This window comes from Agelaius tricolor, unplaced genomic scaffold, assembly GCF_023055355.1.
Source record: "Agelaius tricolor isolate 1412-34295 unplaced genomic scaffold, bAgeTri1.0.p SCAF_29, whole genome shotgun sequence".
Taxonomy (NCBI): Eukaryota; Metazoa; Chordata; class Aves; order Passeriformes; family Icteridae; genus Agelaius; species Agelaius tricolor.
Window position 1 is genome coordinate 8,379,155 of NW_027269289.1, and position 24,949 is coordinate 8,404,103.

The following is a 24,949-nucleotide window of genomic DNA, read 5'->3' on the forward strand; positions in this document are numbered from 1 at the left end:
TTTCAGTCCTGTTTACTGTCTGGTGCTTAAAAAAAATTGTCTCAAGCGTTTGTTTGCCGAATATAACGCTGTTATTACATTAGCTTTCCCTCGCAAGAGAGACAGGGGTTCATTAATGTTGATGTGAATCTTATTGTATCTCGGAGCTCTCTGAGCAGCGGGTAATTTTTCATAACATATGTGTGGCAATATTCAGGCACAGAATGATGAGTGGAAAATGGTTGTAGCCTGGCGCCGGTACACACCCCGAGCGGCTGCGGCTCTGCACAGCACCGCTGGGAGATGCTCCGAGTCCTCTGCTCTCCCTCTCTCTCTGCACATATATTACAGTGTACAAAGTACAGTGAATAGTCAAGCAGTAGCCCATGGGAACCTCATGAGGTTTAACAAGGCTGATGCTGCACCGGGACCAGGGCAACCTGCTGGTGTCCATACAGCCTGGCAATGAGGGCATGGGGAGCAGTCCTGCCACAAAAAACCTGGGAGAGCTGCGGGATGAGAGGCTGGGCAGGAGCTGGGCATGTGCACAGCCCAAAACCCCCATGTCCTGGGCCCTGGGGAGTCCCAGGCCAGGCTGGACAGGGCTTGGAGCAACCCGGGATAGTGGGAGGTGTCCCTGCTATGGCAGGGGGTGGAATGAGATGAGCTTTAAGGTCCCTCTCATCCAAACCACCCTAGGATTATATATTTATATATTTTACATATATTTCTATATATGTGTATATTTGTATCTAAAATTCTATAAATATTTTATGTTTATATGGCGCCCAGCTGCAAATGGGACTCATGCTCCCAAGCAGAAGTGCCCTCATGTCCGGGCAGGGACTGCATAGGAGAGGGCTCAAGCGGAGAAATATTTCTTGTTCTTAAAGAATGAATACCCAAACGGTGAAAGAGACACAGCCCGAGGTGGGATGGGGGGGAAAAAAAAGGAAAAAACGGCTTCATTTGAAATGTTATGAGTATCTCTTAGTCCTAATGCCTTCCCTCCGAATGGCTGCATTCAGCAGCGGAAATTGGCAGCAATCAGGCTCACAAGTGTTCGAAAGAGATTTACTTGGACAGATGAAAGAAAACCATTTTCTTCTAAATGCCGGTGCCCTGAGCAAGGTTCTCTGCCCGCGCACGGGGCCGGGGAAATGCGCGGCTCCTCGGCCGCTGAAACATCGCTGCAATATCCCTTAAATATCCCTTAAATATCGCTGGAACATCCCTGGAACATCGCTGGAACATCGCTGGAACGTCCTGTCCGGGATGGAGCGGCTGCGGCCGAGCCCGGCCGAGGTGTCGTTTTCATGTGCCGCTAATGAAAAGCTCCACTCTGGTTTCTCCATCGGAGCCGGTGTTTAGTGCCGCGTTTTGATCAACAAAATGATGCTATTCGGGGCTTCTTCCCTTCTGCTTTGAAGTGGAAACGCGAGGAGGCGGGGAGGGGAGCACTGAGAGCCTGTGAAGATCCAACCCACCGGACTCGTCAAAGCCAAACCCGTAATTATTATCCCCTGGGAACAGAGCTCTTCTCCAGCCCCATCAAAGCCGCACCGCAGCCTGCAGATGAAAGCCCAGCTTTGAGCTCCCTGCTTTTAACACCTCGTTTGTTTTCAAGCTCTGTTGTTCCCAAATGAACAAACGGTTTGTCTTTGGTGCCCAAAATAACCAAATCGCTAAAAAAGCAGCAGCCGGGCTGCCGTAGCCTTGGAGCGGTCCTGGCCGTGCCTCTGGTCACACTTGCTCCGCTGCTGCTGTTGAGCAGTAGCTCTTTTTCAAGGCGGTTCTGTGGCTCCAGACAACAAAAAATCAGAGCGTTCCAATGTATAAAGTAGAAATAATAAAACAAATAGCCGCAAGCAGCAGATGTTGCAAAGTGTAATTAACAGCCAGTGGGTTTCTGGCCAGTTTGGGGGTTTCTCCCAGCCTCCATCCCACGGGAAAGAAGAGCTGAACAGCAGGGCTTCCAGGGAGCTGGAGCGGGCAGAGAGAGACCTGCAGGCCCAGCTTTGCCAAACGTGCTGGGCTCTGCCTCCTCTCCTTCCCCTCCCTCTTCCCAAACTCCCCAGGCAGGCAGCAGGCAGATGAGGCCCTGCTGCCCAGCTGATACTTACACTGAGATTGAAAGATGATTTTCCTCTCTCTCCCGTCCCTCTCTGGAGAAGGAACATGTCATACCTCTGCCAGCGACAGGCAGCTCAAAATGATATTTTCAGAAAAAAACAGCGCTTTGGCTTTCCTTCCTTTCCTGAATGCTTTGGCATTCAGGCCGACTGCCTGGGTTTATCTTCCCTCCTTGCGCTCAGGAGGCTTTCAAGTAGCATTTCAATTAAGATTTTAAACTGGCAAGATGCAAGTTAGATCAGAGCAGAGCTTGATCTTAGCAGCTCCCCTCCGCTCCCCGTTTGATATTGGGAAATGTCGCTGTTTGCACTCCTGTGTCGGGGATGCTGCGAGCGAGCAACTGCGCCGTGGGAGCGCTCCCCGGGGAGATCTGAGGGGGAGCAACACATTTTCCTCCAAAACCTCCCCCGGAAAATGAGCTCCAGTGAGCAGGAGGGTGGCTTCAGAATAGAAACTGGGCTGTGAAATTTGTCAGTTCATCATTTGGGTCCGGAATTAAATCACTGTAGAGTTATAGATAACTGTTTAGGGTGAGCCCTCATCCACTGATAATGTATCTGTAATCTCTATTTTTTTTTTTCCACTTTTATGTTTTTGGGAGAAATCTGCTTTCTCTTGTGTGCGCTCCCCCTTGCACAAGGACTGTTCAGTGCCCAGAGCCTTTCAGGAAAAGACAGAGGATAAATAGTGGTAAACATGCAGAGCTCCACCCAAGGCCTTCCCGGCCCTCCTGCACCTGTCAGTGCAGCAGCTGGATGGAAAAGCTTCCCCAGCAGAACCTCCCGTGTGCTCAGGGACTGCCAGGCGCACACCTGGAGGCAGAAGTTGCCCTTTTTTCATCGGAGTCTCTTCTTTCCAGCTCCTCAGGCCGAGCGGGGCCTGGCAGCTGCTTCTATCTACTGTTTGCTTAGAGGGAATAGCGATTTAAAATAGCAGCCAGAAAGCTCCAGGGGCCTGGCGTCTAATTAGTCGTGCAGTGGCAAATGATGGCCACCCCTCAATGCAATAGAATCACCCACAAATGATGAGTTAATGGGGGCAAGTCACTGTCACCCCACCGCGGGGCTGCTCAGACAGTGCTCCCTGGCACAGGGTCACACTGGCTCTCCTTCAGCATCGAGAAGCCTGTTTTTCCAGCTATCAACGTCTTGAATTTAAAGTGCCTGAGACAGGGCAGCTTGAAGCCTCTTCTAAGGACTCCCAAAAGCTGGAGCAGTTTGACCTCATGGTCATGCAGACATCTCTGCCTTCGCTGTCTCTTTTCTACCATCTCTGCAGGAACACATAGTCATATTCATTTCCAGAGCAGGAAAAATGAGGAGCATTGCAACAATCAATGTTCAGCGAAGGACAGTGACTGGAGGGCTGAGGGGGAGGAGGATGCTGCTCCTGCTTTCTGAAAGGTTATTTTAGCTAAAGACAATGAAAAAGTGCTCCAGGAGAAGAGCAGCTCCTGCAAAGTCCACCTGATCCTCGTGGTGTTTCATAACTCAATTGCAGCAGCGCGTGAACCTCTGCAAGGAACATTATTCTTGTTAGGATAGTGAGTTCCCATTTCACAGGCTGTGCTGGCACAGCCTGAAGCCTTGGTGTGGCTGCTCTAACCCAGGAAGAATCCCAGCAGGGCTGTGCTTGCTCTGTGCTGTGGGTGTCTTGGAGAGAGCAGGTGCCAGGCTCAGAGGGATCGCTCTTCCTTGAGGATGTCCCAAAGGATTGCCCCCTTGGGCATAAGGGGAATGGGAAGTAAATCATGGACTTAGAACCGTTTGGGTTGTAAATGACCTTTAAGATCGAGTCTAACCCTTAACCCAGCACTGCAGTGTCCCCTCTAACCATGTTCCCAGCTCCACTGCCCTTCTCTGGACACACTCCAGCACCACAGTGTCTTTCTTGTTGTGAGAGGTCCAAAACTGACCCCAGCATTCGAGGCATGGCCTCACCAGGGCTGAGCACACGGTTTCAGTCACTGTCCTGGTCCTGATGGCCACAATATTGCTGGTACAAGCCAGGATGCCAAGGGCTTCTTGCCCCCCGGGGCACATGCTGGCTCATTTTCAGCTATCAACCAACAATGGTCTCAATTTGAACTTTACCTACACAATATAAATTTAATAGTTTCACTGGAATGTGCTGTTCATCTTGTCATAACATGGGGGTGTTTGGGAAGGCTTCAGAGCTGGTTTAATTAGCAAAGTTACTTGGGAGGGCATTTTGCATTATCTTCCTCCTTTTCTCTCTCCTCGTGCTCTGTAATTTATGTCAGTGGCAAAGGCGTGAGCTGTGCTGCACACAATAAACAGAGCGGGCTCAAAGCAGCGCTTCAAAGGACACGGGGAGGGAGGGCGCTGGCAGGCAGTTTATGAGCTGTCATCTTCTGTACCACCCCGGAAAAACAAATAAATAACGGAGAGCAGATCTGTCCTGGCAGTGCTGTGGGGTTGTGCCTTGTCCTGTCCTGCAGGGCTGAGCTGGGTGACACCTCTGGACAGATGGGATGTGGCTCAGGGGCACAGTGCCAGGGATGCTGAACTTGGTGTGCTGAGCAATGCCAGGATCCTGAGGGAAAGTTTTCCAGTGCTCCCCGCTGGGCAGTGGCAGTCCTGTTAAGGGCTTCATGTCCTCTTGCAGCAAAAGCTACTTGGGCATTCACACAGGAGCCACACAGCAGCTCTGCTGGGGCTTTCCGTCTGTCTTTCTGTCTCGTGTCCCAGGAACTCCATACGCCACTGCCCGTCTGGCTGAAAGCCCAGGGCAGCAACGGGAAGATTTCCACTGACTTCAGTCTGTCTTGGATCAGATCCAGGGTGGGAGCAGGATTAAGATATCCACTCACTCCCTGATGGCCTGGACAATGGCCAATGCCAGTGGCCCACTTAGCATGGCCCCTCCTGCTCAGAGCCTTCCTCACTGCTCAGCTCCTCCAAGCCCCACGTCCCTCAGAGAGAGCCAAAAGTTGTGCCACAGCTATGCCACAGATGGCCTGCGTGTCTGCTTGGCTGAGGACAGACCTTCTTTGGGGCAGGGATCATCCATGTGTGTTTCCAACACAGCAGTCTGCTCTCAACATAAACAATAACAAGGGGCGAGGTTTTTCTGCTGCAATGGTGTGAAAAAAAAACAAACCCAGATTAACTTTCCCACTTCTTTTCTTTCTGTCTCTGCATCTGAGAGCAAGAAACGCAATTTATTCCAGTCCTATCAAATTAGAGCTGTAGCTCAGGCTTTCAGTGGTCAATTATGCTCCGCAGAGGAACGCTGGAGCCGCGTGTGCTGGCGGCGCTTTGTTCCACCAACGCCTCCCGGCAGGGCTGGCGCTGAGCTGCGTGGGCAGGGGCACCGAGAGCCTGAGCAGCTGCCAGCAGCCCCGTCCCCACCATGCCGAGGGTCCCTGGCCATCCCTCAGGTGTGCCTGGCATCCAAAGGGAAACACGTCAGGAAAATGAGGGGATATGAGGCTGGGCTTGAGTTTGGGCAGCTGCGTTTTGAGGGCAATTATATTTTGAGCTGAACCTGTGCCAGATTCAGTGGGTTCCAGTAGATTTGTTTCTACCGGGGAATGAAACACACTGGATTGAAAGGGAGAAAAAATGTTCCCACCAAACAATTGAGGCCTTTGCCCCCTGCAGCTCTCCTTTCATGCCCATCAGGGCCTCTGCTCCACTCGCCCCTCGCCTATTGAAGGCTCTTCCAGAAGAGAGCAGAGCTCAACCCGCTGCTTTTCCAGAGCAAGCCGGCTCCTGTTAGCAAAAGCAGGTTTGGGAAAGGTTATGTTCTTAAGGAAAATGGTTCTGTTTTTGCGCTAACAACAGCGAGTTGTGTTTGACGGAGGATGTGCCTCGGCGAGTCCTCGCTGTCAGTCAGACCCGAGGCACACAACACGCAGCGAGCACGCGACCTGCCACCCTGCACCAGTGCCACCCCGTGTTTATGAGGAGCTGTCACTGCGCTGCTTCAATCCCTCACAAAAAAAGGAATTAAAAAAAAAAAGAAGAAATCCAGGTTCTGAAGGGCATATCTTAAAGATTGCAGAGAGTCATCTAGTTATGTAAAAATAAAGTATGAATTTTAATGTGAGGCATTAACATGAGCTCTTTTAGGAATAACTACAGGACTTCATGATGAACGTATTAGAGCCCTGCTCCAGCACAGGTGCCTGCCAGTCTTCATAAATCAGCTTCAACAAGTTAATTCTTCATAAAGGAAGAGGAATGTGAATTTCAGGGATGGATGAATGGGCACATAATAAAAGAAGGTGCATGACTTAGAGCACAGGTCGTGGCAGGTGGGAAGAGGAGGGCAGTGTCAGGCAACACAGGAGATGATAAGAGTTTTGGGGAAAGGTCTTTTATATCCCAACAAAGGGCAGTAGGTTGCAAAAGGGGCTCTTACCTATCGCTTCTATCTTGATGGTTCCTGCAGACACCTGGGATGGCTGGGTGCTGTTAGAGGGGCCAGGGATGCTCAGTGTCACGCAGAAGGCAGGGCACTGCTGGCCATCTGAAGGCTGCTGTGGTGCAGAGAGCAGGCCCGGGGCGATGGCCCCTGTCCTTGGACAGTTTTTGTCACAGAGCTGCTCTCAGGGAGGAGAGCGCCCGTCCTCCCCGCACATGGGGATGCTTCTCACACTAAGCCTGTTCAAAAGGTCGCTGAGATGTTCCCTGTGAATAGAGCTTGCTGCTGAGCCAGGCTGCTTTTATTTGTTGTTGATTTTATTGATGTTATTGACTTTTCCACGGGGCACTTTGGGGACGTTTGCACGATCGCGTGTGCAGGCGCTGCAAATTGCTTGATGGCACAACGCTTAACTGGTGCTCTGCACGGGCGCCAGAGACACATTTTTATTAAGAATCGGTGGCAGTTGTTGCTTTTGTGTTTATGATAAAACGTACAACGCAGTCCTCAGTGCTGCCGTCCCGCTGTGGCCACAGGCTAGGGCAGAGTGATGAGGTGTCATGCCAGCGCTTCCCAGACAGCAGCAGCCAGACCCAGCGCCCGCGCTGGCTGCAGGAGCTGCCTGCTCTCCGTCAGCATCCAGCAGGATGGCAGCATGGCCAGCCCAGACACCAGAGCACGGCTGCTGCTGCTGCTCCCATGCTCAGCTCCTGCAGGCGAGGCTTGAACCTTGCAGGGATTTGTGTAATTGCTGGATTGCAGCTACCAGGGGTGAAGGAGGTCAGGTAAAATGGTTTACACCTGAAAATTTCAGAGTTTCTAACCCAAGGTCACAGTCTCCTCAAAAGGCTGGGCATCTGCTGGTGCAGGACAAGCTGCTCCAGAGCGGTGACATGTGGCCACCAGGAAGGTGATGGAGTCAGAGGTTTCACTGGGAAGAGAGAGGGATTAAGATACAGACCCTCCTGACTGCAGCTCTCCCTGAGGCATTTCTTCATGTCCTTGCTGCCCCTGCCCTCTGCATCCCTGCTGCCCACTTCTCCCGGGGCAGCCAGCATCATGGCATTAAGTGTTTTAACCAGAGCTTTTATAGCTTGAGCTCTGGAAATGTGATGTTAACACAGCTACGCAGACAAACACCATTAATATTTCAATATGTGGGTGAGGACAGGGAGAACATCCTTTCCTCCGTAAATAAAACAGGATCGCTTGTTTTCTGCTCCAAGACTTGTCGCCTGCCTGAGACAGTAATATTTTAAAGTTGATTGGATCTTAAAATTGTAAGAGGTCCCCAGTGGCCCGACTTTAGCTGGCATTATCAGCTCAGCCATTGTCTTATGAAGCAATCTCCTCTTGAACCATCCCGTGCTCCCTCATCCTTTAAACACGTGCAGCCGGAAGCAGCTCGATTCTCTCCGGCTGGGGCTGGACGGAGATGGTGAGGAATGAAGATGAATATCCTCCTGCCTGTGACCTTGGCAGCAGCCAGCCTTGTCCTTGGCACTCGGAGCACCTCCGAAGGCTCCTGTTTGCTTTTCTTCATTCTCCAGGGACAGGTTGACAGTGCTGTCCTTCAGGCTGAAAAGCACGTCAGAGGGAAAGGCTGGGGGAGCAGGAGGGAGCCAGGGACATCCTGCAGTGCACGGGGGCCAGGCTGGACCATGCACTGGGCAGGGAGGGCATGGGGGCAGCTCACTGCCATGGGCTCTGCTCCTGGGGGCAAGCACCAGCAGCAAGGAGCCCCCAGTCCTGCAGCACACAGCAGCAGCTTCGTGGTGAACAGCAGCCTCCACAGCAGGGCAGTGTGATGGCGTGATTCTTGCTGTCCTGATGGATTAAAACCTGGTCCTGCTGTGGGGGAGGCAAAGCAGGGAGTCCTGGGGGAAGGTGAGATGGGAGCCAGGAGCTGCTGTGGTGCCTCTGGCAAGAAAGATTATTTTAGTTTTAGAAGAAAGACTAGGGCATGTCCCCACAGCAATTAAGTGGGGGTTTACACACTGGAGTTGTAAGGATGAATTCTAGAAAATGGGGATACACAGCTCTGGAAATCAAGAAGAAGAGAAGCGAAGGCATGAGGTGTGCTGACAGGATTGGCTGAGGGAGTGCTGACAGTGCCATGCCTGCCCAGGAAGAGGGAAATCCTGATGGTGTGTGGCTGGGCAGAGGGACAGGGAAAGGCAAAATGATCCTTAGTGGTTAGGAATGAAAGAAAGACAAATTCAGGCAAGAAATACGGGACAAATTCTTAGCAGCATGGTCATAAAACATGGGAACAGTTTACCTAGGGATGGCAGTGCAGCTTCCCAGAGTCTTTAAATCAACACCAGATACCACACGATCTCCAGGCAGAGAGCATCTGCAATCTTCTGAAGGCTTCCTTTGGGCTACACACCCTCTGCTCTTAATTAGGGTGGGTTAAAAAAATTAAAAATCCTACTCGTTGATTTGCCTTTGCAGTGAATTTCCCCATTGGTTTTCATCTGAGTCCCATGAAACCAGGACTGTGTGTCTGCTACACACAGTCTTATTTCCAGCTTCAGATAATTCCTCCAAAATGCCCTCTTGTACAAATTGAGCCCAATATGTGTGTGCTGTGGTAGCTAGGAGACTGGCAGGAACAGTGCTCGCCGTGATTATCCAAAGCAGTTGTCATGTTATTCTCATTGCTAATGGTATATAATTATGTATTAAGGCTCTCTCCAGGTAGAGCATCTTGGGGCAATTAGAGCACAGAGCAGAGGACACGGAAAAGACCTCGAGACCAGTCACTTTGTCCCTCTGGAAAGGGGAATAATTGTCCCAGAACATATTGTTCGCATTTTTGCTGCCTGACATGAAAGCAGATCCATTGCAGTGAGCTGGGACATGGCGTGGTGAGAACAGGAGAGCAGGATCCTTTCTCCATGGTGCCTGCAGTGCATGCAGCACTGCAGCTGGGAGCCATGCAGCCGTTCATCCAGGAGTGCATTCCCCTCCTGTCCTTTCCTTATCACCTTTGCTCTGGCTGGGGGAGTCACCTGTCCCTGCTCTGCCCACTCTGATGGTCCAGGCTGCCCCTGCCCAGGCTGCCCTGGGTGAGCCCGGGCTGGGAACAGGATTCCCTGTGCAGTGCTGTTCTCCAGGGGCTGTGGGGCTGAGGGTTTGCTCCTCAGCTGGCACCTGCCACTGGGCCCAGCCCGCCCATCCTCTGCAGGGGCTCACAGACCAAAAACATCATCCCAAAAACTGCACTGCTGCCCTGGACACGGGCCCGAGGCGGGGGGAAGGCCAGAGTGACAGCACCAAGCGTGTGACACCAGTCGTGGGGGAATCAGAGAGGTGGGACTGTGCTGACACATGCCACGAGTCCTGGGCTTGCTCAGGTTACTGCAGGGGGATTCAGCCAGGGCTTCTTGTCCCCCCGGGAACAAACAAACAATCGAATTCCTGCGGGAAACTCTTCTTCCCCGTGGAAACAAGGGATTATGAGAGAGGTAGCTTGAACCCTTCAGCCCTCCCTCTGACCGCTCGAGCAGTGAGAACACAGCCGCCCGAGGGAGACCCGGGCTCTGCGCATCATCCCCGCCCTGGCCCCGGCTCCGTCTCCGCGCTCCCTTCTGGAGCCGCTCCTGCTCCCGCTCCTCTGCTCGCAGCTCCCGGTGTTCGGGAGACACCACAAGACCAACTGCAGCAACAGCAGCGCTGCCCCCGCGGAATGGCAGCCAGAAGAGCGGCTGGGGTGGGTTCGGGCTGTTAGCGAGCAGCCGGCTGAGTGTCCAGACTTGCCCAGGGAAAGGCAAGGGCACTGCAGGTACACCTGGCAAGGAACATCCCACCGCCCCGGGGCTCCCTGCTGCAAAAGGCAGCTCCTGTCGGGGGTGTTGGTGAGCAGAGCACAGAAAATGGAAGCATGCAACAGGTTGGAGGACTCGTGGGGGCATTGAGGGATGCAGACATCCAGAGTCAACAGTGAGGACAGCGGGGGAGCCTTCCACAATGCTGCCCAGCCCTCGGGACACGGCTGAGGGCTCACTGCAGACACCACTCAGGCATCTCCCCTCCTGGACAGGGCTGGGCTGTGCCTGTGTGATGGCACTGGGGATCCAGAGCCACCCTCTCTGTCGTTGTGAGGAGTTTTATCATGGCTGGCAGGAACAATGAGAACAAACACCACAGAGCGCTGGCTGGCGATGAAAGTTTCTCTGAACCGACAGAGATTTGCTTCAAAGGGGCCTATGAAGAGGTTCCATTTAATTATGAGGCAGAAAGTACCACATAACTAATATATATGCACACAAATATATACCCATGCATGCAGCCATCCCCCAAAGACTGGGCCCTGCAGAGAGCCAGGCTGATCCTTTGGTGCTGCAGCCCTGGCAGCTCATGGACCAGACTCTGCACTGGAGTCACGTTGCAGCCAAAGGGACATGAAACTCAGTTTTATTTTTAACTTGGCTGGAGGGAAAGTGGAAGGAATATCTTACAGTGGAAGAAGTAGATGAGGACCCTGGAGATCTCAGCTCAGTTCTTGGCTCTGCTACAAATTCCCCATGCGACCTTAAGGAGGTCACTTCATCTCTCTGTGCTTCATTTCCCTTCTGCAAAGTTTGGAGAGCGTGATCCTCCCTCCGGTCTTGTCTGTTGGGTCGGGAGCAGACACCAATTTGATTCCCTTGCGAGTGCAGGGCAGGAGAGCACTCTGTCTGGGGAAGGTGCTGGGCAGTTTCCCCAGCTGTGCCCTCACACAGGCTGTGTGGTTTTTCAGAACAGCATTCCCCCCAGATTTCCCAGGAAAGGGGGTTTTGAGCCTGGTCTTGGGAAAGCAGAAGGATTTGCACTCTGTAGCCTGCCCTGAGTGGCCAGAGCTGAGGGGTCAGCAGGTGCCACTTGACTCACCAGATGATTGTTTTCTTTCCCAAAACACGGTGTCTGCTAGGCCCTATCACACCATTATCCACCCATTTATGCTCCTCTGGCTGCAGTTAGTGCAGGGGAATGGCTCTCCCTGCCTGTCCCCTCTCCCTCCTTGGCAGCTGACTGGCAGCCCGTGCCCCGCACGCGGCTCCAGCAGGGGATGGAACGTTGCAGCAGCACCCGGCAATTTACGGCCATTTGGATCCCATCCATCAGTGGGAAAGCGGCAGAGGGACAAGTCCCTGATTCCAGAGGGACCCCGTGCCCATGGCCTGGGAGGCCATGCTCACACCAGCCCTGCTTTGCCCCTTTCCCTCTCTTTCCTCTGCTCACCCTGTTCTGCTCTCTCTCCTGCTGGCAGGACAGTCCTGGGTCTGGGGGTGCTCTGTCCCCGTGGGGCCTGGGGGGCTGTGGCAACTTGTGACAAGTTGTGTTTCACGGAGTAGTCGCGGGGTAATCTTGCACGTCCTTGTTTTGTCATTTAGGGCACTTAAAGTGTCACAGAGATTTCACTACCCTAAAAGCTTATCTGTCAGCAGGAGAGAGTTATTCCAGTAAAAGGGTATCATCAGCGGCGGTGGGAGGAAAAAAAAGAGACAAAAATCGTGTCTGAAGGTTTTCTATTCCGGGCTCTCTGCAGCCGACCTTGAGCTGATGCAGCTGCACCCGGCGGCTCCCAGGGCCAGTGGGCAGCACTGGCAGCGCTGCCAGGGTGGGCTCAGAGTGTCCCCAGCACATCCCTGCGCCTCCAGCACCCAGCTCAGCCCCAGCAAACCAGGGGAACGTTGCTTGAGGGTCACTGTTTTATCCCCTGCCTTCACAAGGTTGATGCTGTCTGTGCTGCAGCTCCCAGAGGGCAGAAGTTGCTCTGGCCCATTGTGGTGGAGCCAGCAGCTGTGCCTGGAGCCGGAGGACTTCTCTAAAAAAAGAGAATGGGAGCAGACCACACTGAAGGTGGGCAGAAGTGTAGCATGAGCTGGTATTTTTCCTGATTTCTGTGGTTTGCACCCAAACAGTGCAGTGTGGATTGATGGAGAGGATGAGAGGTGCAGGGAAGGGCAGAGAAAAGTTGAAGGAGGGAGGAAGGGAAGGAGGGAGGGATAACTGGCTGCTCTTTTTGCCATCGTGGGAGGCTCAAATGGCTCGTGTCTGGAAGGAGTTTCCACACGGGAAACTCTCCATGCTGGCAGCGACAGGAGCTGTGGGGACTCCTGTTCCGAACAGGAGCACAGACCCCTGGTGCACTCGCAGGTTTAATGCGCTGTTAAAGACCTCCACAAGCCGTAAAGGGTGGAGCCAAGGGCTCCCCGGCACACTCTGTACTTGCCTTGGAGGAATTCTTTTAACTACCACGTCCAACAAGGGAGTTATTTGCCTCCCTGTATCTGGAACCTGCATGCCCATGTGATGCTGAGGAGCTTTCAGAGCATGGAAACAGCTGGTGTGAGTGCTCCTACAGAAGGGTCCTTGCTGTTCCCTCTCCCCAGCCCCTGCTGCAGGAGGGAACTTTGTTTCCAGCCTGAAATAACACCCGCTTTGGTGGGGTTTATCTGTGCTCTGCCAAGTGCGTGACAAATTTGTTCTAAATTGGAACCTCAAATGATGCCAGCACAGAGAACCACGAATGCTATTGCATAACACAGGAGACGAGATAAAAATCCTCCATTCGGCACCGCTACTTCAGAAGCAAGAATAAACAATATTTAAAAATGTATAAATGCAGGTGGCATATTTTCCTTAAAAAATGTTTCGAGAAAAACAAAAGCATCTGAACAAGGAATAAAATATGAAAAGCAGAAGTAGGTCAGAAAGAAGTCAAAGGAAGGGAGGAAAACTAACAACATGGAAATGAAAGACAAAGTGAATTCTGGTGGCACGTGGCCATGATATGGGTCTGGGGAGCTGCTGGGACAAGGGTGAACTGCGTGTGCTCAGCTCCAGCACAGCCCAGGGCCCCAGCAGCTCCACAGGGATGAATCCAGACATCTCTGCAGGTGCTGGCTGTGGTGGATAACCCTGTGCAGGGACGTCCCTCAGCTCTGCCCTGCTCCAAGCCTGCCCACACAGAAAACAAACCTCTCTGGAATTGCCAACTTACCTGGGAGTTGGTGACAGAGGAGAGAGACATTTCACAGACTCATTTATTTGCCCCATTAACCATTTTAACGGCCTCTCTGCAATAACAATCATTCCCAGGGCTGGCAGAGCAGGTGTTCCAACAATCAGCAGGATTGAGAAGCCCTGGATGGCCATTATTATTAATGCCCATAATAAAAACATGCGGGAGCTGCACACCCCGCGCTCCATCACACCCTCCGGTTTATGGGCCGGCAGCTCCCGCTCCAGGCCTGCCCAGGGGAGCAGCAGCTCACCCGGCAGCCTGGGGAGCACCAAAGGAAGGCTGTCCAAAACCACCATCTTTCAACTGACCTGTTTTATTGTGTCGTGAAAGACTGCACCAAAAAGCAGGTGCAAGGAGTATCAAACAGCGTGTTTTACCCAGAACATCCGAGCCTGGGCGCTGCCGAGGCCCAGCCTGCCCATTCCCCGCTCAAACTGAAAAGCAGCAGCAACTCAGGCTTCTGTCTGCATTGAACAGCTGGTAAGAAACAAGGTAACCCAGGGAGCAGCTTCCCAAGAGACTGGCAAACAAAAAAAAACCAGGAGACGCATCTAGTGTGTGCTACAGGCTGGTGTGGCGGGAGGGGAAATCAGCTGGCAGCTTTGTCACTTTCCCCGTTCTCAATCAGTTTCCTTTTCTTCTCATCCGTTTTCCTCTTGAAGATGTGGTCTCTGTAGAACTGGAGTTCTTTGATGCTTTCCCTGATGTCATCAAGTGCTCTGAAAGAGAATTAAGGAGGGTTTCAAAGAGCCTGGGTACATCTCCGGCTATGCCCACATCCTAATGCTGCTGAAAACTTCCAGGCTGCTGGAAACCAAACTGATGCACAGGGAAGGTGCATCTGTCAGACATGAAAATAACACTCATTGTCTCAGGGAAGCAATAAAAGTCCAGTGGTGCCAATGTGGCAGGGAGTAACTCACAGCTTATTAGTTTATGTCAGCCTGGGACACAGCTGCTGGGAACCAACAGTGTCTGCAGCATTGGCTGTCAGAAACAATTTCACCCCAGGGAAGAGACAGGGCTCCAGAGACTGCCCAGCTCAGCCAGGGCACGCCCAGGGCTCAGCTCCCTGCAGCAGCACATCAACCACGACTTCAGCCAGGACCCCGCGACAGCCAGCCCTCCTCCTCCTCCTCCTCCTCCTCCTCCTCCTCCTCCTCTGCGTGTACCAGAGCCTCCCTCCTGCCCAGCACAGGCACATCAGAGCAGAGCCACAGAGGCTCCCTGGCTCCTTCCTGCTTCTGTGGCACATCCCAAGCTCAGGAACTAGGCAGGAGCAGGACTCTCACCCCCTTATTCACAGTTCTCAAATTTTTGTGTTCCTGTGACCACCTCTGCCCAAAAAAAGGGCAGAAAACCCCCATTAAGTGATTGTTTGCATGGTCAACAAACATGCACTTTGAAGAGCAGAGTGAATCAGAAGGGCTGAGGAAACTTCTGGTTCTCTGGATTTTAATAATCCCTTTTCCTACACTATCTAGGCTTTGGACAGGAAAATTCAAACATCTGACAGGGTGCAGAAGCCATCTCCAGCTGCATCAGCCACAGGATGCTGGAATTCCCAGGGAGCCCCATATCCTGCTCAGGAAGAGCAGAGTTCTCTGCAGGACAGGCCCTGCTGTCAGTGACAGAGGCCCAAAGCTCACCTGTGAGAAGCAGCCTTCTTTGGTGCAAACTCGTACTCCTCTGGATACCAGCGCCTGGTGTGTGAGCAGAAAAATTGCCACTTAGAAAGAAAACTCGGACTCAAAGGCATGTCTGGTGGCTGCTGCAGGTTTGAGACACTTGGTGAAGGAACCTTGGTTTCACTGACACCCAGAGAAGCCACAGCCCTGCGAGTCGCCCTGCTTGATCTGCAGAGCCCCAGCACCACAAACGGGCATCCCAGGGGTATCTCTCAAACCACTTAACTGGGGCAACATTTACCTGCAAAGCTCCTTGACAGTGCTCACATCAATGATCCTGTAATGAAGGTGCCTCATGAACTGTGGCATGTATTTGTCAAGGAATTTCTTATCTGCATGAACAGAGTTACCTACAAAGACACAAACAAGATGTTTCTTCAAACAGAAGAAAACAGAGCAACATGGAAACGAGCAGCAGGCGGAGCGAGCTGGGAGAGATCACAGGGGAAGAAAAGCCATTCACAAGCAGCTCATTTATCCCATTTTCTAGCAAATATGATTGTAAAGGTTTGTCAGATTTTCATTGCAGGATCACACGGGGTTTAATACTAATACCTCTAGTAATTCCTCAGTTACTACTCCCACAATTTGTATCACACAGATAAATATCACAGAATTATGCCCACATTGGGTTTTTTGCCAAGCGGAAGGGGCCACTGGTATTAATGTCACTCAGCACCTGTCCCAAGATCATATATGAAATTCTGAGAGCAGTTCTGGGTAACAGGACACCTGGAAGATCCTTATTCAGCCTTTGGCTGGATAGCCAGGGAGGAAGAGACAGAGCACAGAAGAGGAACCCCCGTGCCCCACGTGCCAGGGGTGCTGGCATCCTGCTGGGAGTGCAGGATGGATGATGTGCTGTATGTGCTGTGGGGCAGAAAGAAGCAGCCTCACCTGGATGGATGATGTGCTGTGGGGCAGAAAGAAGCAGCCTCACCTGGATGGATGTGCTGTGGGGCAGAAAGAAGCAGCCTCACCTGCGAGAGGACAGAGCCCTGGGGGTGTCTGCTGCCGCACGAAGGACAGGAACTCGTACTCTGCCTGCTGCAGCGAGATTTTACTCTCCTTCACAGCCTTAGTAAGGCCAGACTGCAAAAAAGAGCCAAGCCATAAATCAGAAACACCCTGTCACAGACACTGCCAGGAATGCTCCAGTTCTCAAGTAAATGTTTAACTCTGCAAGGAAAGGTCAACCCTTGGAGTGCTGCTTGCTCCCCAGGTGCCTCCTGAACTCTGGATCTCAGTTCTCTGGGGCACCCCCAGCCTCTGCTCTCCCCAGGGACCTCCTGCTTGGGAAGGAAAACCAAGGCAGGTAAATAGGCCTGACAGCACTGACCTTCCTGTGTGGTTTGGGACTTTTTCCTTCCCTTTTTTTTGATTCCTTTGCTCAGAGTTCTTTCCAGTCACCAAGATGTGAGGATTGTTTATCCACCTGCACATCCTTGAGCCAGGAGAGCGCTACATCCCTGCACATCCCTGTTCCAGGAGAGGCACTCACCTCCCCAGCAGGGAGCAGCAGCTACCAGTGAACACAAATAAACAGGATCCTGCCTTCAGGGTTCATCAAGATTCCTATAAATCAGGAAAGTTCCTCCCTGGTTTTTTTTTTTTCAATAGCTAAATGTCAAATCCTCTCCAAGTGTTCTCAGTGATTTATTTCCATCTGGCTACGCTATATATTTCCACGACTGTGCAGCAAAAATCTACTTGACAGATCCAAGTGGTGGTTAAAAAATTCATTATGTGGCAGCATTTTCATCTATATTCTAATTGCTTCTCTTCTCTTAGTCAATTAAAAATAAGTAGCTCCTCAGGAGCAGCGAGGACGCATGCTTCCATCTCCAATTCACTCCTGAGCTGAGGCTGAGCCGGAATCCTCAGCTGGGGCAGGGAGAAGCACCCATCACAGTAAATTAATATTCATTTCTCAAACTCTTGCTAATTCTTCCCAGGGAGAGCAAGATGCCGAGGGGGAGGAGAGGGGGGTTATGGATGTCTTAAAACTTCAGCCCTTAATTGAAAACTAACTTGAATTTCAATTCATCATCAGGGACTGGAAAATCCATTTGCTCTCTTGCTGCTGGCAAAGAGGAACCTTTCTTTGGTGGCCCAAAGAACTAAAAATAATCTCTTGCTGCAAAAGTGAAGCTTTCAGTTAAAAAATCCACAAGGCCTACAGGGCTGAGGGGATAGGCAAAAGCCCAGTGTTTACAGGCCTGGAGTCCTGTAAACATGCACCAGAGTCCACAGGAAGAAATCTGCCTTTGACTGGCTCTGGACTGTTCTGCACCAATCCTGCACCTGTTCTTACTCAGGCATTCAAGCTTTACCTCCCCTTCCCCTTGGAATTATTTTGAATTATTTTAAGCAAGACTTCAGCAGGAGGAGCTGTCAGAATTTGAACCCAACTCAGCCTGCACCAGGGCTCCCACAGAGGCAGGAGGTGGCCAGCAGCTCTGCGAGAGGAGCAAGGAACCAAACCCCAATTCTCCCACTGGGAGAAAGGAGGCTGAGCCCCTGCCTTGGGAGATGCGAGCCAGTGGCACATCCCTGAGTGACAGATCCTGTTCTGGCCCCCTGCTGCTCCAGCCCTCCCAGGGGAGCCTCGCTGCTGCTGCTGCTGTGCTGATGCTTCCAGCTCCCAGACCAGGGAGCAGCTTCCAGCACTCTTCCAACTTCTCAGAAACCAGGCTGCAAAGCACAGGCTGCTGCAGGCAAGCTGGAAGCTGTAGGCTAAGGATCCCAGAGAGCAGTCTGAACTGTGCCACAGATGACTTGTGAGACCTTGGGCAAAACATTCCACACAGGCTCCTCGATACAAAACAAGAGAGACACTGTCTCCTGTCTTTGAACCCCTCTGTGTGACTGCGAACTGCTCAGTACAGGAACTGTCCCTGCTCAGGCGACTGAACTGCAGCTGATCTCTCAGAACTAATCGCTCAGAATTACACGTGCTGCAGCTGATCACTCAGGATTTATACATCCTGCGGCCGAACTCTCGGAATCACACGTCCTGCAGCTCATCTCTCAGAATTACACGTCCTGCAGCTCATCTCTCAGAATTACACGTCATTCCCACCGCGGCCAAGGCACAGCAGGGTTTTTACCTTCCCGTGATGCTCCTTGCACCACTCGGACATGCTCTCCAGCAGCTCGTCGGGCTGGTTGATAATCAGGTTCGGGCCCTGCCGGGGACAGGGAAGCACAGAGGTAGTGGCACAAGAAGTTTCGGAGCCCGTGGAAGTTGGGTGCCGAGCACAGGCGGAGGCGGGCAGTGCCAGCCTGCAGGCGCACCGGGCACCGTGACGCAGCCCCGCGCTCCGCTGCCGCTCCCACGCTCCCGGTGCGAGCGGCGACCCCAGCGCGGCCGGAGCCGGGACCGCCGGCGTTACTTTGTTCCAGCATCGCCTGGATTGCCCGCGGGGCCCCGCGCGGCTCACCTCGGCCAGCACGTTGAGGTCGCAGTCGGTGATCAGACACGCCATCTCCAGGATCTGGTCCTTCTCCACGTCCAGGCCCGTCATCTGCCAAGGGCGAGCGGCAGCGTCAGCGCGCCCGGGGCCCGCGCCCCCCGTCCCGTCCGCTGCTTCCCCGCGCCCCCCGCCGCCTCGCGCCGCCGCCCCGCACCTCCAGGTCCACCCAGACCATGCGCTGCCCCATGTCGCCGCCGGCCATGGCCGCCGCCCTCCGCCGGCCCCGCCACAACCGCCCGGCGCAGATCCGCAGGCGGCCCAGGCCGGCGCGGCCGCCGCCCAGCATCTCCGCCGCACTACAGCTCCCGGCGACCCCCGCGCCGCCGCCTACGCTCCATGGGGTGGAGGCGCCGCAAGGGCTGCTGGGAGATGTAGTCCGCGGTAGCCGGGGGCGCTCCTCCCGTCACTGGTGCCACGGAGCAGCTCCGCTGCCCCGTCCTCAAAGGCGGAGGTTCACCCAGGGGCTTTCCCCAGGGAGACTTTTAATGTTCTCCAAAACAACACTGTAATATTTTAAATGGACAACAGGGAACGGGTTCATATTGAAAGAGAGTAGGTTTGGATTACATATTAGGAAAAGATGTTTTACTGTGAGGGTGCTTAGGCACTGTAAGTTACACATGGAAATTGCAGATGCTTCATCACTGGAAATGTTCAAGGCCAGGCTGGATGGGGCTCTGAGTAGCCTGGGTGGTGGAAGGTGTCCCTTCCTCTGGCAGGGGGTTGGAGTGACGTGATCTTTAATGTACCTACTGACCCAGACCAATATGTGATTCTGTGACTGTATAAAAAACATGAGGAATGTTACAGATGCCAGGCAGCATCTGTCCCACCTCAACTCTCCTTCAAACGCCAGACCCTTCCATCTGACACAAATGTTCCTTCCTCTTAAAAAAATACTAAGCACTTATCTGTGACACAAGGACAGAGTGGTGGTTTCTCCAAGACTTCACCCTGGCTTTCTTACCCCGTGAAAAGCCCTGAAGTGTGCGTTAACACATTTAATACTGAGACCACAGTTTGGCAGGACTGCACTGCTGGTATTTTTACAAACACTAAAAGGTGACTTCACTGGGGGTTTTCTTTTGGGGGGGTGGGGGGGGTTTATACATGTACTCAGTGAGAAACAGGTCACGTTTGCTTTGCCCTCGAGTCCCTCAGTGGCGCGCCGAGTGCCACTTGGCCTCTCTGTAGCTGTCCCTGCGGTGCTCGTAGCTCCAGCCATCGCGGTGTCTGTCCTCGTAGTGCTCCTCGCGGCCCCGGTAGTGGTGCTCGCCCTCGTGGCCCCTCTCCTCGAAGCCGTACTCGTCGCGCTTGCTGCGGCCGTACTCGGGGCCGCCGTCCCCGAAGCGCTCGCGGCCAAAGTGGCGCCCGTCAGAGCCATAGGGGTGGGCGCTCAGCCGGGCCTTGCGCGGCCCCTCCAGGCGCCGCGGCCCCGGGGAGCCAGGCAGGCCGTGGAAGGAGTGCGGGTAGCCGGGAGGGCCAAAGGCGGGCTGCTCCCCGTACTTGCCCCCGAACTGGGGCTGCTGCCGGGCCGCGCTGTTCATCTGGAGGGGAAAGAGGGACAGGGGGCTTGGTCTGGCACGCTCACTGCCTGGGGGAGTGCCTCAACCAAACCCCGGGCTGGCCTCCAACCCACACTGCAAATACCAGAACCTCCAACCCACACTGCACACACCAGAACCCTACATCGCCCAGAGCCCTCCCAGCTGGCCCCCTCTGTACCAGGAGCTTCACATCTTCTGGAAGTGCCATTTCAGCACTCCAGCAGTATATTCCCACCAGCTGTGCCCGTGAGTGTGCACGTACCACCGCTTGTCTCCGCAGGCTCGACGGGAACCCCGGTGCGCCCATGCCATCCGGAACCCTCTCATACCTGCAGGGAAAACACAGCAGCAGTGTCAGGCTTAAACACACAACGGGGCATCTGCATCCCACTGCTGTTCCCTCCACGGGAAAGAAACACCAAACTGCCTTTGGAAGTAGCCAGGAACACGGTGACCCCTGCAATGTCGGCCTCCATTGCACACTCCTGTGCTGGCCACACTCGTACCTGCTGCAGTTGGATGCTGGATGAGGCATCCCAGGAAGGTTGGTGCCAGGAGCTCCGAGCTGGGAACAGGATGGATTGATATCCTGGGCCGCATGACTGCTCCCTGGGGAGAGACAAATACTTCAGAAGACCCACAAACACCAGTTAAGGAAATGAGGTGTGAAGTGAACTTGCAGAAAATCAACACGTTTTGAATTGGCTCTCAAGTTTCCTCAGTGATCTGCAAAAGCACATCAATCCAGTTACCAAAACAAAGCACTGCAATCTCACGATTTCCCACCTAAAGGGAAGAGATACTGTAGCCAATGTGCCTCATTTAACCACGATTTTTACTGCTCCTGTGATAATTTAGAACAGATCTTAGAGGTGCTGCAGGAATAACCAATAAGAACCAATAAAAACCCACAGAGAAGACTCGGCCAAGGGGTTACACCGGCCATGAGGGACAGAAAGGTGTGAGGGGAGCAGAGCTGGCAGGTGAGGGACCCCTTGGTGACAGGCTCCTGCAATTTACTCGAATAACTGTGACTCTGCTGCAGGCTAGGGCAGCTGACAGCAGTTCACGTCCCCCTGCAAAGGGGGTGAAGGTGTCTCCGGTACCTGATCGGAACTGGATGCGCATGGGCCGCCCGTACAGCTTGATCCCGTTGAGCAGCCGCAGCCCATACGGCACCGACTCCTCGTGCTTGAAATTGACGAAGGCGAACTGCTTGGGCCGTCCATCCCGGTCCTTCGGGATCTTCACGGTGATCACGGGCCCCGCCTGGCACCGGGGGCGAGAGCGTTAAGCAAACACCGGGAGGCAGCGGCCGCCGCCGCGGCGCACGTGCGCCCCGCCGAACCCTGTCCCGCGGCGGCCGCCGTAGCCCCGCCGGCCATGGCGGCCGCGGCCCCCCCCGCCGCCGCCTCGCCCTCCCCCGGTACACGCAGCGCGGGCGCCGGGCAGTACCTGGTGGAAGAGCTCGAAGATAAGCTCTTCGGTGACCTTGGGGTCCAGGTTCCCCACGAAAAGCGTCCGGTTCGCTTCGGCAGCCGCTGCTCCCATGGCCACGGCGGGATCTGAGCTCGCGCGCCCCCAGCCGCTGCTCCCCCCCGACCCGCGCGGTGCTTCGCGTGACGTCACCGTCACGTGCGTACGGGGACCGCCCCTTCCGGCAGGGGCGGGGCCATGGGGAACGGGGCGGGGAACGGGGCAATGGGAACGGGGGCATGGCAGCAGGGCAACGGGAAAGGGAACGTGGACACGACCGGGGCCTCGTCAGCACCGGTTCGGCGGCTGCTGCGGGCGCAGAATCTGGCCGGGGTGGGCCCCGGGAATCCCCTGTAATTAACCAATAATGGGCAATAAGCCCCGTTTGCCATGGGGCAGTCGTTGATGCAGCGCGTGCGGCGGCCCCGCTGTCGCGACAGCGCGTCCTTGTCACGAGCCTACGCCCCGGTCCCGTCCGGGCGCCGGTGCCGGGGTTTGTCCGTCTCCCCGTTATTGCCACGCTGCTGTGGGACGGAAGGGTGTGATCAGCCGGGGGAGAGCCGGATGCGGGTTAAACCCCCAGATGGGTTTGGGGAGCGGGCAAGAGCCCGGGGGTTTGCGGTGGGACACGGGGGTCACCCGGGGCTCCTCCCGGGGCTCAATCCCGTCTGAGCAGCCGGGCTGTGCCCGCACAGCCTTCCCAGGGATTTCACTCCTCCGAGGACTCCGGGAAGCATCCTCGGCTCTCCTCAGCCGCTGCAGTCCCCTGGGCATCCCAGAAGATGCTGGATGTAAAACGGGCGTTCTCCATCTGGAAAAATTTTGAGAGGGGCAGTTGAGCCTTCATTTTTCATTAGATCCCCTCGCGTTGCAGCAGATCCGATTTCCTTGTTAATTGGGTGCTGTTCATTTTCTCCACTTCATTACTTGCCGCCGCACCTAGAATTTATATCCATTTGGTTTAATCGCGTTCGCCTGGTTAAATTCCAAACAGTCACTCGTTCAGAAAGGGAATTATTACCTCGCTTTGCCAGGACTTCCACTTTGCCTTAATTTCCCTGGAGCCCCATTTACCTCACTCTGCCTGTTTTCCCTGCCTGGGCCCCCTCGGGCCTGGCTGGGAGCGTGTGGTGCCCGTGCCATTGTGGCCGTCGTGGCTCCTTCCATGTGCCGTCGTGGCCATCGTGGCCATCGTGGCTTGTTCCATGTGCCACGGCCCTGGCCAGAGGCAGGAAGGAGCTGGTGGGCTCAGGCATTGCCTGGCACAGCCTCACCCCACCCAGGCTTGAGAAATACACAGTGAGAGAACAGGAGCCCCATCAGGTGCTTCAGAGATGCTCTTGGAGTTCTGTTGTGCTTGTTTGTGTCACTGTTTTCTGCCCTTTTTGCTCTTCAGAGGAGCAAAGTGGAAAACCAGGAAAGTTGCTTTGGGAGGAAAAGCCCATTCTTTGGCTGCCTGTTTTCACTCTTAATGAGCAGGCACTTGGAAATATTGCTGAGATTTCAACCGATTCTACTTGCCAGTTTCAGCTGTAGAAGAGGGTGGTGGTGTACTTATTTGGGGAATTTGTTTGGAGGGTTTTTTTGCTTCACCTTCTTCCTCAGTTTCTCCTGCTTCTCAGCCCATTTCTCCCTGGCGAGAAAATGCAAAAGTAAGTAGATGAAGACTCATTCTGTGGATATTTAGCATCTGTGCCTGTGGGCTCCTGTCTGTGCCTGGTCAGTCATGGGCAGTAGGACACCAGCCTCACCTGTCCTCTTCCAGCTCACAGACATATTTCACCACTGGCTCCCACTGGAAGGCTCCTGCTTCGTTCTTCAGCCCCTCCTGCAGCTCCTAGCAGTTCTGCTCAGTGTAGTCTGAGGTGATGACCTCCTGGAAGTGCTCACAAGCAGGCAGGAGCTGGTGCAGCCACAGCCGACATTTCTCAGGGTGTCACCTCTCAGCCCATCTGGTGCAGAATGGGGACAAACCCTCCCAGTGAGGATGGAAACTGCCCCAGAGGGGCAGAAACATCCCAGAGCCCCTCGGGCTGTGTTCCCCCAGCCCAGAGATGACCCGAGGCACAGCCCCATACCCCAGTGCCAGCCCAGGGGCAGCTCCTGCAGCGGGTGCAGAGCCTGTGGCAGGGGCAGTGCCAGCTCCAGGGGCAGTGGCGCTACCGTCCCCACGGTTTGGTGGCGTTCCCAGGGCTGTGGCACAGCTCCAGCGGCAGCTCCCTGCCCGCACGGACACGTGTGTCCGTGTGTCCGTGTGTCTGTGTGTCCGTGTGTCTGTGTGTCCGTGTGTCTGTGGCTCGCACAGCTCGCTCCTCGGGGCTGCGCACCTGGGCAGAGCATCCCCTGCGGGATCCCCAAGTTCTGCATCAAAAACGCGCTTGCCCCTTCCCGGCCGCTCCCCATGCTGTGAAACTCTTTCAGATGCTCCTGGGGGTCGGAATTCTGCAGCATAAAGCCTCGCCTCCGCGGAGGTGGCTGGCTCCTCCACCCCGCCGAGAGCCGGCCCCGCTGCTCGCCCTCCGAGCCGCGCAGCCCCGGCCGCAGCTCCACAGCGAGCTCCGCTCCGGCCGGGCGCCTTCCTCAGCAGCCCTGAGCTCTCAGGCCCTGCCGAGCCCTGCTTTTCCCGCAGTAACTCGCTCCGGAGCCGCCCGGAGGGGACAGGGATAGGGACAGGGATGGGGACAGGCGGGCGCAGCTCCTCGCCGCACAGAGGCAGCAGAGCCCCGCGCTTCATCGTGCCGCGTCCCGCAGCAGCTCGTCCTCCTCCCACTCGCCCAGCTGGAGCCGAAATGATCAAACAGTTTTAGGCTCATTACCGACTCCAAATCTATGTAATTGGCCTTTGCTTTTTTAAGGATCCATCGTTAGATGTGACAGCAGAGGAGCTGCGGCACCATCGCCAAACCAACGAGTGGGAGTGCAGAGCCAAGGTGTGTTTGCTTTACAAACGCCCTCACAGAGCCAGACCTGCCGCTGCCAAACCCTCTGCTGAGCGTGTCAGGCGGAAAAAGGACGTCAGCTAGAAAGATGAACATGGCAGAGAGGTTTTCTTCTGACAGCAAAGCCAGCAATCTGCGCTCCCTGTACTGCAGCACTGGGACACGGGGCCCTGTGAGAGCCTTGCTGGCCAGGCAAGCTGGCCCAGGGGTGTTTGCCACTGCAGGGCTTTGCTTTCCATCCTCAGAGCCTGATTTTGTCACTGAATGACGTGATCCGGGGATTAAAGCACAAACTGTCAGC

At 54.5% G+C, this 24,949-nt stretch overlaps 2 protein-coding genes across 2 annotated transcripts; both read right to left on the reverse strand.

Annotated features, from left to right (window-relative positions):
• Positions 1 to 13,819: 13,819 nt before the first annotated feature.
• REXO2 (RNA exonuclease 2) lies at positions 13,820 to 19,009 on the reverse strand. Its single transcript, XM_071449518.1, has 7 exons — positions 18,841 to 19,009; positions 18,654 to 18,737; positions 18,321 to 18,398; positions 16,191 to 16,302; positions 15,452 to 15,560; positions 15,172 to 15,225; positions 13,820 to 14,241 (listed from the first exon to the last, which is right to left on the reverse strand). Exons 1-7 carry the CDS (start codon positions 18,970 to 18,972, stop codon positions 14,112 to 14,114), a joined length of 699 nt encoding a protein of 232 aa, XP_071305619.1. The 5' UTR covers positions 18,973 to 19,009; the 3' UTR covers positions 13,820 to 14,111.
• Positions 19,010 to 19,243: 234 nt separating this feature from the next.
• On the reverse strand, positions 19,244 to 21,881 carry RBM7 (RNA binding motif protein 7). Its single transcript, XM_071449517.1, has 5 exons — positions 21,689 to 21,881; positions 21,340 to 21,502; positions 20,740 to 20,842; positions 20,496 to 20,562; positions 19,244 to 20,233 (listed from the first exon to the last, which is right to left on the reverse strand). The coding sequence occupies exons 1-5, from the start codon at positions 21,782 to 21,784 to the stop codon at positions 19,844 to 19,846; spliced, it is 819 nt and encodes a 272-aa protein (XP_071305618.1). The 5' UTR covers positions 21,785 to 21,881; the 3' UTR covers positions 19,244 to 19,843.
• Positions 21,882 to 24,949: the final 3,068 nt, after the last annotated feature.

Coding starts and splice junctions, on each gene's coding strand:
- REXO2 (XM_071449518.1), bottom strand. CDS start 18,972: ATGCTGGGCGGCGGCCGCGCCGGCCTGGGCCGCCTGCGGATCTGCGCC. Junction 18,738..18,840: donor TGGTCTGGGTGGACCTGGAG/GTGCGGGGCGGC, acceptor CGCCCTTGGCAG/ATGACGGGCCTGGACGTGGA. Junction 15,226..15,451: donor ACTGTCAAGGAGCTTTGCAG/GTAAATGTTGCC, acceptor CTCACACACCAG/GCGCTGGTATCCAGAGGAGT.
- RBM7 (XM_071449517.1), bottom strand. CDS start 21,784: ATGGGAGCAGCGGCTGCCGAAGCGAACCGGACGCTTTTCGTGGGGAAC. Junction 21,503..21,688: donor TCTTCGAGCTCTTCCACCAG/GTACTGCCCGGC, acceptor CCCCGGTGCCAG/GCGGGGCCCGTGATCACCGT. Junction 20,563..20,739: donor CCAGCATCCAACTGCAGCAG/GTACGAGTGTGG, acceptor TTTTCCCTGCAG/GTATGAGAGGGTTCCGGATG.